Source organism: Vipera berus (assembly GCF_964194415.1).
Source record: "Vipera berus genome assembly, chromosome: 2".
Classification (NCBI taxonomy): domain Eukaryota; kingdom Metazoa; phylum Chordata; class Lepidosauria; order Squamata; family Viperidae; genus Vipera; species Vipera berus.
Genome location: NC_138203.1, coordinates 241,434,049 through 241,447,371, shown reverse-complemented (window position 1 = coordinate 241,447,371; position 13,323 = coordinate 241,434,049). Strand labels below are relative to the sequence as shown.

The 13,323-nt window shown below is 42.1% G+C and overlaps 1 protein-coding gene across 2 annotated transcripts; it reads left to right on the top strand.

The window, feature by feature from the left end:
* The first annotated feature begins 804 nt into the window (after positions 1–804).
* VHL (von Hippel-Lindau tumor suppressor) lies at positions 805–7,860 on the top strand. Of its 2 annotated transcripts, XR_014024897.1 has the most exons (4): positions 805–1,146; positions 3,028–3,150; positions 5,071–6,616; positions 6,702–7,860. XR_014024897.1 is itself a non-coding variant. In XM_081315916.1 (3 exons), the coding sequence occupies exons 1-3, from the start codon at positions 930–932 to the stop codon at positions 5,268–5,270; spliced, it is 540 nt and encodes a 179-aa protein (XP_081172042.1). In that variant the 5' UTR covers positions 805–929; the 3' UTR covers positions 5,271–7,860. The 2 variants fall into 2 exon arrangements, 1 of the variants encoding a protein (XP_081172042.1); XM_081315916.1 differs by having other exon boundaries at positions 5,071–7,860.
* Positions 7,861–13,323: the final 5,463 nt, after the last annotated feature.

Genomic DNA, 13,323 nt, shown 5'->3' with positions numbered 1-13,323 from the left:
CAACTATGTTATAAGTAAATAGGTGCAAACAATCCAGATGTTGGGATATAGATGAAAATTCCATTGTCTTTCACAACCTGTGCGCTCACAGCATTTCTCATTTTTGTATATTGGGATTACGCACCATTTGGCACAGTCACTAAATCTGTATCTGGCAGCAAGATTAATCTTTTTATTTTATTATGAGTTGTTAAACATGTTTTATGCACTTTTGTAACTCAGCTGGAAAACACAAAATAATAATGAAATTATTTTCATCAAAGTAGACTATAGTAATAGCCGTCAGTAAGTTTTCAGAGCACTTTAAAAAATGTGAATTAAAATACTTTTTGGAACTAACCAGATAGTTTATAACAAGTGCTGGGATTTTAATTCTCTATTATTTCATCACTACTTCCCACAGTTTATTAATCCAAATCTCAGCTAAATGCTATTCTCTTACTAGTAACCATTTTACTAGAGGATTACAATGTATCTTTCAAGCAATTGTTGCAAAGCAGCTATACCAAGGGTAGGCAACCTCGGCTCTTTTATGACTCATGGACTTCAACTCCCAGAATTCCTGAGCCAGCCAAGCTGGCTCAGGAATTCTGGGAGTTGAAGTCCATGAGTCATAAAAGAGCCGAGGTTGCCTACCCCTGAGCTATACGCTGGTCAAACGTGTCCCCCCCCCCCGCTTAAAACGAACACCAGCCTACAGAACCCTCCAAAATACCCGAAACTGCGCAAGCGCTTACGGGGCCTTCGCGTCTAAAGCACGCGATTTCCGCAAAACAATGGCTGCCGAGGGTGCGCATGCGTGGAACGGCGGGGGGTTGTTTCTCCAGAAAATAATGGCTGCTTACGCGCGCGGTCATCTGCGCGCATAAGTCTTCCCCGATTTTAAGTGGCGGGAGCTTTCCCCCTCGCTCGGACCCGAGGCGCTCAGGATGCCGCAGAAACCTGGGGAGGAGGAGGAGGAGGAGCGAGAACGGGAGGACGCTGCTCGGCGTCTGTGCTCGGTAAACACGCGGGAGCCTTGCCAAGTTATTTTCTGCAACCGCACCCCCCGCTTGGTGAGCCCCGTCTGGCTGGACTTCGACGGGAAGCCGCGCCCCTATCCCACCCTGAAACCGGGCACCGGCCGCCGGATGTACAGCTACCTGGGTGGGTAGTTTGCGGAGGGCGCGCTGCGGGCTTTAAAACGCTTTGCGGTGGGTTTATCCCAGGGGTAGGCAACCTCGGCTCTTTTATGACTCATGGACTTCAACTCCCAGAATTCCTGAGTCAGCTACGCTGACTCAGGAATTCTGGGAGTTGAAGTCCATGAGTCATAAAAGAGCCGAGGTTGCCTACCCCTGGTTTATCCGGACGTGCGGATCGACGCCTTTCCGCTGTCGGGCTGTAAAACCTTGCAAAGGGTTAACTTTGCGAAAATGTTTATTGGGGAAGTCTTTCGCTTCCCCCGGAGCCGCTTGGGGAAGACAAGAGATGCCCGAGTCTCTCTCCCTGAGGCAACGGGTTGCAAGAAGCCGTGGGGTGATGCCGAAGTCATGAGGCAGGGGTCTTCAAACTCGGCCCTTTTATGACTCATGGACTTCAACTCCCAGAATTCCTCAGCCAGCATGCCTGGCTGAGAAATTCTGGGAGTTGAAGTCCATGAGTCATAAAAGGGCCGAGTTTGAAGACCTCTGTCATGAGGTCTGCAGGATTAGCCTTTAAACAGGAAGGTCTTGTTTAAAAACAAGCTGGCTTTTCGGTTGACTTCAGACTGCACGTTAAAAGCGCCGGCTGAGGAAACGTCTTTTCTCTCTGCTGAAAAGCTTAGAAAAAGCGGCCTTCAGCTTTTGCAATGATACTGAACATGTCTAGAGACAATGGTGGCTTATAGCCCTGACCTGGTGGATTTCCCTTTTTTAAAAAAAATCTTTCCCACTTGTGTTGTGAAGAAAATGCTACTCTTCCCCCCCCCCCCCCCAAAAAAGGTCTATTTTTGAGTAGGTGATGTTTTCTCCTTTTAGGAGAAGCTGGCAGAGCTCCAGGCAATTTCAGCTTTTTTAAAAAAAATAATAAAAAAGTCAGGAAAACAATACAAATGCAAAGCTTTTGCTTGTGTGTATCTTCTTATATTTCAGTGTCAATATAAAAATTGCCAGGACTACTTGCAGCATCAAAATTGATAAAAATAACCAACATGGCATAAAAACAGAAATGGCATGCAGTATTTTATCAAAAATGGAAATAGTGCAATAGCAATTAGACTTATATACCACTTCACAGTGCTTTACAGCCCTCTTTAAGCAGTCTGTAGAGTCAGCATATTGCCCCCAACAGTCTGGGTCCTCATTTTACTGACCTCAGAAGGATGGAAGGCCAAGTCAACCTTGAGCCGGTGAGACTCAAACTGCCGAACTGCTGACAGTGGCAATCAGCAGAAGTAGCCTACAGTACCGCATTCTAACCACTGCACCACAGGCTCTTGAATCAAGGAAATTAAAGAAATAAACCCTGGGGTAATAATGGATAATAGTCAAATTAGCTGCCAAACAAAACACAGCCCTATAAAGAAGGAAGGGGCAAGCCACTTCTGAAAATGCTGCCAAGAAAACTACAGGGATTTGTCTAGACCAGGGGTAGGCAACCTCAGCTCTTTTATGACTCATGGACTTCAACTCCCAGAATTCCTGAGCCAGCATAGCTGACTCAGGAGTTCTGGGAGTTGAAGTCCATGAGTCATAAAAGAGCCGAGGTTGCCTACCCCTGGTCTAGACTCTAGGTCACCAGGAGTCAAGGTGACTTGAAAGAACACACATCACAAATATTAACTGTATCTGCATAGTTATTTGTGTGTCACTCTGTTTCTGACAATCCTCCCATTATACTGCTAATTGTCTCCCATTCCATAGAAGTCTTAATCTTTGTGAATTTTGCTAAACCCAATAAATTACAGACAATCCCTTCCAGCAATCTTTGTATCTACAAAAATATGTGACTTTTCAATATATGTATATAACTTGCTAGAAAATACTTATTTTCTTTTCTTTCTAGAGCATCTTTGGTTGTTCAGAGATTCCAAGTCAGGTGACAGTCTCCTTGTCAACCAGACAGAGCTGTTTGTAGCTACTCGCAATACAAATGGACAACCCATATTTGCAAATGTTACATTGCCAGGTAAAGTTACCAGTGAATATGTCAAATAAGATTACAGTATAGTTTTATTCTATTGTATAATGAAAAACAATGCAATTGCTAAATAGCAGTTTGGTTCTCTTCTTTTTGTCTGAAATAAGCAATGCCTGAAATTCTCTGAATTTCTGATGTTTCTCATTTTGAGGTTCATAACAACTGCACCAAACTTTTTTAGTCTTCCATTTCCTCTCATCTCTTTTCTTCTTCCGTCATGTATTTCTTGTTCAGTCCTTCCTTTATTCTCTCTATATGACAAAATCATCCCAGTGTGCTACTTTGGATTCAATAAACATTCAGCATTCATTTTCACTCCATCTTGTTTTACAAGAATATAGTTACAGTTCTTAAGCATCTCATTCCCACTTCATTCAAATTTTATGTTTCTCCTGACATACTCAGCTTTCACTCCCATATAACAAAGTGGTCAGAACTACCCTTTTACACATAGCTTTCATTTCTTTCAACAAATATCCCTTATTTCAAGATAACACTGCCCATTACCTGCCTGTCAGCACTTGGACGTCTTAAAATTTGTCCATCTATTTTTTCCTGCTTTAATAAAACTGTCTACTGAGACAAATTCATCAACTTGTTCAAATTATTCACATTCATATATAACTAGCGATTATTCAGTCTGTTTTCTCAATCACAACTGTCTTGATTTTCAATAAATTAGCTTCAGAACTAAAGACAATCTTTACCTTTTTTTACAATCTTGAAAACTGACCGCAAATCTATCAAGTTCTCAGCAAAAAACAAAGCAGTGTCTGCATGCAAAAGCACACATATGCTTACTTTTTGACAAATTTCACATTTTTACAACATATACATTTCTGCATAAGAACAAACTGTTATGACCCAGGTGGTGAAGGCAAGGCAGGCCTCTAGAGAAACCTTTTGGCTCAGTCAAATACTCTTTAAGGCAATGGTCCCCAACCTTTCCATCTCCGCCGACTGGCATAGCGGTGGCAGCGATGGGGGAAGAGGATGTTTTTGCACATGTAACCGCCACTTGCATGAATGGAGCTTCGTGCACTCACCTGCTGCTTGCACAGTCCAGTTCCCAGTGGGCCACGGACCAGGTCCAGGCCGCAGACTAAGATTGGGGATCCCTGCCTTAGAGTCTTTGATTCATTAATAATCTGTTTCAAATCAAATGCTATTTCTTGTCACGGAGCCGTTAGATAAAAATCCGAAAGTGAGAATCTAAAAGTGGTAGAAGTCCAACATTTCTTCTAACAAATCTTTTTTCATTTATTTTCGTGAATTGTTATATCACAAGTAAATCTTCAGTCCTGTCAGCAGCTAAATACAATATTATTTAAAGTACTTTTATTATAGTTACGGTAGGAGAGCCAGTGTAGTTGTTAGGGTACCAGGCTAGAAACCAAGAGACACTGTTTTCTAGTCCCACCTTAGGCACAAAGCCAACTGGGATTACTTGGGGCAGTCACTCACTCTCAACCCTAGGAGGAAAGCAAAGGCAAACCACTTCTGAAATTTAGCCAAGAAAACTGCATGGACATGTCCAGGCAGATACCAGGAGTCAGTGCTGACTCAAAGGCACTGAAAAATAATAAGATGGGAGAAGTGCCTGTAAGGTGTTTCTGTAACGTTATAATTGTCTCGCTATCTGATATGCCATATGTTTTAGGTGTTTCCTACAATTTTTACATTTAAAATTATACACCTGAATAAGTAGGGGATGAAATTGAGGAAGTAGATAAATAATGTTTCTTAATCAGTATCTATAATTGTTGCTGTTTCCCTTTTTTTAGACCATCATGGAGGGTTATGACTTTTGTTTTAATAGCTAATAAGAATATTTGATATTTAAGCTTGTTTCACATTAGTTTTGAATATCTTCAGCCAAGCATTACAAGTCCATTCTTCTCTCCATAGTATTCACTCTAAAGGAAAGATGTCTGCAAGTTATCCGCACATTAGTGCAACCAGGAAACTACAGGGAGTTAGACATTGTTCGTTCATTATATGAAGATCTAGAAGATTATCCAGACATTCGGAAGGATCTTCAGCGGCTTTCTGTGGAAAGGCATAACCGATTGAGGAATGGAATCTCCGATCGACGTGAGGAGTCTTAAATGAGAAAGCTACTTGGGCTAATAAAGTGCTATGTACAAGAGGTATTAACTATTTTTTATGAATGGAAAAGATGACATCAACTTTCTGTTGTTTGTTACTTAGCTCTTGCTTGGCTTAGCCTATGTAGGTTATATGTTGACAACTATAGGAATGGACAATGAGTCAAAATGCCACCAGGCCATAGCTAAAAACAATTTTAAAAAATACAGAACATTAGGCAAAGTATGGAACTTTGCTTAGATATCATACAGGAGAAGATGAAGTGTTGCCAAAGCTGTTTTTTTGGTGGCTCTTCACATATTTCAACTGCTGTTTTATTTTTATTATTTTATTGTAAAAACTGAACTGTGAACAAAATAATCTTCATATTTAAGAATAAATTACTATTAAATGTTCCACCCCTCTATATTTATCTTACAGATTGATTTTGAGGGACAAGAACATGAGGTTGTCTTTTTATTATTCTTACGTTTCCTATAGATTGTTGTTATTGCTGCAGATATCTGACATGAGTAGAAAAAGATGGGAATTCTGTGAATGAACGTAATGAAATAATGAATGTTAACTTCCCTCAGAGCAGGGAGTAAGCATTTTCTTAGCTAGAATTCTTCCCATTGCACTAACCCCAAATTCTGACAGCTGTATGGCAAAGACATAGTTTTATGATAAATCACAATTTAATCCTAATTCAAGTGTCACTCTAGTAATAAAAATGAATGAAATAAATATAAAAATAATAACTTCTACTTCTTTAATGTTCCAGCCAAGAGATCATGACCAAGTATTCGCTAAACAATAGGGAGACAACTTCCTGAATTTCCTATGCTTCCTCAGTTCCTTGCCTTACAGATTGCCCTTGACTTAGAACTGTCATTTAATGACAGTCCAGAATTAACAACGGCCTTGGAAAGGGTGCTTTGCAGCCCGTAAAGCACTTCTGGCCTTTGCAAACATTGCACCACCACCACCACCATAGTCACGTGATCCTGATCTGGGTGGTTGGCAAACTGTTCATATTTCTGACCAGGTTATTGCCAAGTGCCTTGCGATTATATGATTGGCATTTGCCATCTTCTCTGCCAGCTTTTCTAGAAGATCAATGGGGAAGCCAGCAGGGAAGGTTTGCAAGCTGCTGCCACTTGCCAAGAGGATTCCCTCTCATCTCTGAGAGCTGCCTCCCAAAAGAGCTGCAGAAATGGAGCTAAAACCCCGAAGACTTTGGCTCCATTCCTCTGTCCCGTTGAAAGATTTCCCTTTCATGTACAGAGGGGAGCCAGCCTCCAGAGACGAGAGGGAGCTGAAATCTAAGCAGAGAATGAAGAATCAAATTAGTAAGGAAAGAAGTGTGGGATGCCATAGGTCAGGGGTAGGCAACCTTGAGCCAGCAGGAATTCTGGGAGTTGAAGTCCACGAGTCATAAAAGAGCCAAGGTTGCCTACCCCTGCCATAGGTGGATGGGGGAAACCCCCTGTGCATGAGTGTCTCTACTTGGGCAGCAAATTTTGCTTGGATTTTGGCAAGAAGGATTTTCAGCTCTTGACTGGAGCCTTTCTGGGTTGGGTCTCTTCCTTCCTCCTGAGGCACCTGGTGCTTCTTACCTGGGACTCCACTGTTTAATTACCACTGCTCAATTATTCCTATCCAAATTGTGGTTGTAGGTCAAGACTACATCGCATATTTCCAAAACTCCATTTTAATAACACTCTATAGCAGAGGCCCCCAACCTTTTGGGCACCAGGGACCGGTTCAGTGGAGAAAGGGCTTTCCCAGACTGGAGAGTGTGTGGTTTTGTGTGCTGCCTGCATCCCACGGATGGGGCTTTGCTTATTCGTTGGTTGTTCGTTGCTGGCCTGCTGCGGCCCGGTACCAGTCCACGGACCAGGGGTTGGGGATCCTTGTTCTACAGCATGCTGAGGTAGTATTCAGCGGCTTTATAAATATTTTTGTTTGAGGTTTAGCAGATGATACATGGAAACACTGTTGTCCAATTTTCCACAGTCTCTTCAATAAAGCTACTAAAAACTAGTTTTCAGAATTATTTTTGTTATTTGGTGTCAGCAAAGAGTGCTTTCACTATTCAATTGTAGACTGACAAGATGGAATAATTGACGTGAGACCCAATGTTTAGATATCATTTTTCAAGTAATGCATGTTTGCTAAATAATTTCATGTCCAAAACAGTTTCTAATTTGTATAATTTGTGTACATATGAATGTTGGGGGCCTGGAATTTTGTGCAAATAAAATTCTTCTCCTGTTTTAAATCAGACAGCAAAAAAAATCTTTATGAAAATGAGTCTATAATAGCTCAATTTTAGTAACTTAAATATTTACTTCTGTAACTGAGTTCTTAGAAGAAAACATGTTGTTAATGTGAAATTGGGCACATCATTACTTTTGTGTAATTCTATGTTTATTTGATATAGAGTGGTAATAGTTGTCCAGGCTGGCCTATTTGACTTCTATTTCTGAATTGTTAAGAATTGAATTTAATGTATATTTGACTATTTCTCAGCATTCCATATAATGCAGTTTATCTTTTTCTAAAACAAAAGAACTTTGAAGATATTAAAGCAGCTTGTTAATTGGATCTCTGTTTTTCTTTTCAGTCCTGCCCCTTCAGTTTGTATAAGAATGTAAAGTATAGACTATGTTAATGCATATTAAGCCATTGTTTACAAAACTCATTAGCTGGATATGCATCATATGGTAAGCCACAAACAGACAAGTCATATTTTGTCTTGCCATGTTTTATGAAACCAAGCATAATGTTACTTTGGCTAGTTTCCTGCTAGATTCTTAAGCAACAGCAAGAAAGCAATTGTAGGAAAAATGATGAATAGACCACGATGTCATAACTGTTAACTCTAAGCAGCACTACTTAGATGACATAAATAACTTTTCAGATACATATTTTACATTAAGGATGGGCAATACGTGATGAAGCTGAAGCAACCACATTTTGCTTTGGTGCCCAGCTCCTGTCTTCAGTTTGAAAGAGTGGCTCCAAAAGGCCCCTCAGAGTTCATGACTGCCGGTGGATGTTATCGTCTTAAAAGATCCCTTCATTGTGCACCTACTTCTCAAAAGCACTTTATTTTAGGACAGGGATGTCCAACCGTGGCAACTTTAAGACTTGTAGACTTCAAGTCTCAGAAATCCCCAGCCAGCCATGAAGTCCTCAGGTCTTAAGAAATTGCCGGGGTTGGACACCCCTGCTTTTAAGCCCTGCATCTATCAGATATCAAAGGTATACTATTATGTCAGAGGTTTCCAGGATTTTTTGGAATGGGGGGGGCCAGTGCACATCTTTGGAACTTTGAGAGCATGTTATGGGCACGCTCATAAAATGCTCAGGACCATCATGGCTAGCAAAAATGGTTTATTTTAAACCACCCAATTATCAGAATCCGAAAGAAAATCGTATTTCTTCCCATGCTCCCTAGTCACTTTCTCTCCACTTTGTCATTAAAGGAAGGAATGCTAAAAAGTAAAAATCAAGGGAAGCAGGGAGTTTGATATAATAACAGGGGTGGGGTGGGGTGGGGTGTACATCGGTACCAATCCTTTGTAATGACATTATATCCAGAGGCATGCATCTAAAATAATCACACTGGCTTCCATGGTGTCTTTTCACCTAGTACATGGATTGGAACTATAATTTTATTGATTTTAAGTAGGAAAATGAAAGGCAGAAGCAAATGTGTAGAGGTTTATCAATTGTTTTAAAGTTTAATGCTGTTAATAAATAATTTGTAATCTTATATGAGTTTCACAAAAGAGAACAAGATTATATTATATTCCAATGGACATGGTTTTGGGCTTTGGTTTTTATGTACATACTTGTTTTTACCATTCCTACAAATGAGCTTTGGACACTGCACTTGGAAAATCGTTACAATAATAAACTTTTTCCAGATTCTTGCTGAGTGGGTGAAGGAGGCTGCGGGGGGGGGGGGGGGCGGGAATGGAGATAGACATTCTGCTATGTTAGTGAGTAACATAAAAAAGGAACAATTCAGCTAGCAGATAAATTTCCTAAGGCTGTTCCCTCCCTTGGATGGCTCTCTGCAGCTGGTATAAAAGGTATGATGGATTCTTTCTTTTCCATATAACTTGTTGGAACCAAATACTATTTTTCATGTTCTATGTCTTAGGGTGCATGCAGAAATTTTGCACTCTCTAAAGCAGGGGTGTCAAACTGCTGGCCCACAGGCCAGACACGTCATACAGAAACCACGCCCACCCCATTGCCAGCAATGGCAAAACAGTCCCGATAAGTTGCAGGATGTCACATGACGTCACGAGTTTGACATGTCTTACTCTAAAGAATTCAAGATCCTAGGTATCCCAGGATTCCCACCCAATCTGCTTGTTGGGTTTCAAAACATTTTGAATTACCAATTCAGGCTCCCCTATTTCCTCGTGACTTGATAATTGAGAACAATTGTGGGGTGTGTAGCTTGATATTTCTTGCAAATGTTGCTCATGAGCATGAACACTGATTTCTGTTGGCCGTACCTCCTCTATTGCCAAGCATATAAAATAAAATATCTACAGTAGCAGTTCTAAACTATAAAATGGTGGCTATCAGTCACTATTGGCTTTCCAGAAGAACTCGGTTTTCAAGAATTTCTGGAAAGCCAAAACATTTTTTGCAATGCAGTATGGAATATGCAAAATGGGTGCTATTCTGTGAAAACTCCTTGCAAGAACTGTCTAAAATGAACTTTTGGAATTTGTCAACAGACCATTGCTTCTATTTTTAGGGTGCAGTGGGAATGCAGATGTGTTTTGTGTCCTTCTAAGAGGCAAAGATACACAACACCAGATGTTTCAACTGACTGAAATGAAACATGTACCTTTGGTTCCTCTTAATGTAGGAGTGTCAAACTGCCGACCCATGGGCCAGATGCATCATAGCAAAACTGCGCCGACCCTATTGCTGGCAATGGCAAAAAAGTCGTGATAGGTCACGACATGTCACGTGAAATTGCAAGTTTGACACCCCTGATATAGAACAATGTAGTAATGAATTAAAACCTAATCCTATAGTACAAGCCCAAGAAGCAAAGGCTGCCAGCAATTCCTGGAGCTGAAAAATACTTTTAAATATGTACAGCTGGAAGATTTTGCATTGAGTTCTCCTTATCTTTAGAGCGCTAGTACTTCCCCTGGCATTGTCACTGACCATGTTTATTCCCAGCTTGGATGAACCATGATGAAGACCTTTCTTCCAACACTTGGATGTGAGCATATTGAGAGATTATGGGCAGAAAGTCATTCCATTTCAGAAATCAAGGCTCGTTGATAACTCATTTACCAGAGAACAGGGCAATCCCTGCAACCGGAGGCACAGCAACACCCAGCAGGAAGGAAATACATTTAAACTGTCCAGGAAAAATTTCTTCTCTGCCCTAAAAAAAAGCCACTGTCCCCACTCCTGCACACTGCAATTTCAGCTGACTCTGCTGAACTTTGTAGCTCGATTTCTTGCTGCTATCACACAAAGATCATTGTCAATAATCTTGCCATTTTTTTTAAAAAATGGGCAAAATATCAAGAGTCACCAGAGTCGCTTGTTGAAATGGGCAGTTATAGAAATCAAATAAAATTTTGAATAGTAATTGCTGGGTGTTTTTATGGGCAGGAGCAAAATCTTAGCCAGGAAAGTCACCAGTTGCTGCCTATGGAATGCTAAAAGAGGGAGTAGTATCCTTTGAGAAAACAACAGGCTTAGTCCAATTCCAGATGCAGAGTAAGGACACTGCATGAGGGCAGCAGAATTTAGGTTGACACAACTTCCTCTTGGAGGAAAGAACAGTTTTTGTTCCCTTTTTTTGCCCATCACTAGCATTAAAATCTTACATCTGAAAATTTTTTGCCTGCCACAGACAGAATTGGATGATGCAATATCCTTGTTGTGAACATGGCAGGGCTACATAAATTTGCATAGATAGTTGTCAACCATCAATGGATAAACGTAACCCCAATCCATGCAACGGGGGAGGAAGCATGAGACATAATAAGCAGATGTGGTTGATCGATTTGCAAAACTCACTGGGGCCAAAAACGTGGAAGAACCAAACCTTCATTAAAATACCCCCTGTGTGAGCTCTAAATCTGTCCGTGATGTTTTTCCATCTGTTAGAAGAAATTTCTTGGTCTGTTCTGAGCTGGGTCAATGAGCACAGGATACCTGCTTGAAGTGGAAGTATAATTTATTCCACAGCAATGCAAACACTCAGTGGTTGAAGGTGACCACCTTTCGAAAAGCAAAGTTTGAAAATATTTATAGACAAGTTTAGGCTTTGTTAGTACAGCATGCAAATGGCACGGCAGCTCCCTTTGGTCCTGGAGGAAACTGAGTATCTAGATCCGTACCAATCGGGTTTCAGGCCCGGGTACAGCACGGAGACGGCATTGGTCGCACTGGTGGATGATCTCTGGCGGGCCCGAGACAGGGGTTATTCCTCTGTCCTGGTCCTTTTAGATCTCTCAGCGGCTTTTGATACCATCGACCATGGTATCTTGCTGCGACGTCTTGCGGGGTTGGGAGTGGGAGGCACCGTTTTACGGTGGTTCTCCTACTTCTCGGGCCGCTCGCAGACGGTGTTGACAGGAGGGCAGAGGTCAACCCCTAGGCCCCTTAATTGTGGGGTGCCTCAGGGGTCGGTGCTCTCGCCCCTCCTGTTCAACATCTATATGAAGCCGCTGGGTGAGATCATCCGTGGTTTTGGGGTGAGGTATCATCAATATGCCGATGATACCCAGCTCTTTATCTCCACCCCGAACCAAGCCAGTGATGCCCTCGACGTGATGTCCCGTTGTCTGGAAGCGGTACGGATTTGGATGGGGAAGAACAGGCTCCAGCTCAACCCGGCCAAGACTGAGTGGCTTTACGTACCGGCATCTCGACTTGTCCAAGAGGTTCCATCTTTGGTTATGGGAGGAGAGGTGTTGCCTCCCGTTAATAGGGCGCGCAATTTAGGCGTCCTCCTGGACTCACGACTCAGTTTTGAAGATCATATTGGAGTCGTGGCCAGGGGGGCATTTGCCCAGGTTCGCCTGGTGCACCAGTTGCGCCCCTATCTGGACCGAGATGCCCTACGTACGGTCACTCATGCACTCGTTACCTCTCGGATAGATTACTGCAATGCTCTCTACATGGGGCTGCCCTTGAAGACCACCCGGAGGCTTCAGCTGGTGCAGAATGCAGCTGCGCGGGTAGTGATGGGAGCATCCCGATACTCCCATATTACACCCCTCCTGCGTGAGCTGCATTGGCTACCAGTTGTCTTCCGGGCGAGATTTAAGGTGCTGGTACTCACCTTTAAAGCCCTACATGGCTTAGGCCCGGGATACCTGCAGGACCGTCTGCTACCGGGGACGACTTCCCATCGCCCAGTGCGCTCGCACAGAGAGGGCCTCCTCAGGGTGCCGTCGGCCAGACAATGTCGGCTGGCGACCCCCAGGGGGAGGGCCTTCTCTGTGGGAGCACCAGCCCTTTGGAACCAGCTTCCCCTTGAGCTCCGGATGGCCCCGGACCTCCGGTCCTTTCGCTGCGACCTCAAAACTTTTCTCTTCCATCAGGCTGACCTGGATTGATGATGGGTTTTTAAATATGTTTTAATTTTTTAATTTTTAACTGTAGTTAATTTATTTTGGGGCTATTTAATTCGTTTTTAATTTTTGTATTGTTGTTTTTTATTGTTGTAAGCCGCCCTGAGTCCTTTGAGAGATAGGGCGGCATATAAGTCCCAAAAATAAATAATAAATAAATAAATAATTTGCTTGGAGGGAGGACTGAGCCACGTCTGGTGGGAAGGAAGTGCCATTTCCTTACCCTATGTAGTCAGATAATCTTACATATCTCTTGGGTGTACTAGCTGTGGGCCCCAATTTGGGGAATCATTTAGCGTTTATATATAAAGGATTTTGGCATCTTAAGGGGCTTTTGGTTTTTGTCTTGTTGATATCAGCTTACTTCCTTGTGTAAGAGGCTCTTAATAAATATCAGCTTAAGTATCAATATGGTCTGAAAAGCTTAAGG

Coding starts and splice junctions, on each gene's coding strand:
- VHL (XM_081315916.1), top strand. CDS start 930: ATGCCGCAGAAACCTGGGGAGGAGGAGGAGGAGGAGCGAGAACGGGAG. Junction 1,147..3,027: donor CCGGATGTACAGCTACCTGG/GTGGGTAGTTTG, acceptor TTTTCTTTCTAG/AGCATCTTTGGTTGTTCAGA. Junction 3,151..5,070: donor TGCAAATGTTACATTGCCAG/GTAAAGTTACCA, acceptor TTCTCTCCATAG/TATTCACTCTAAAGGAAAGA.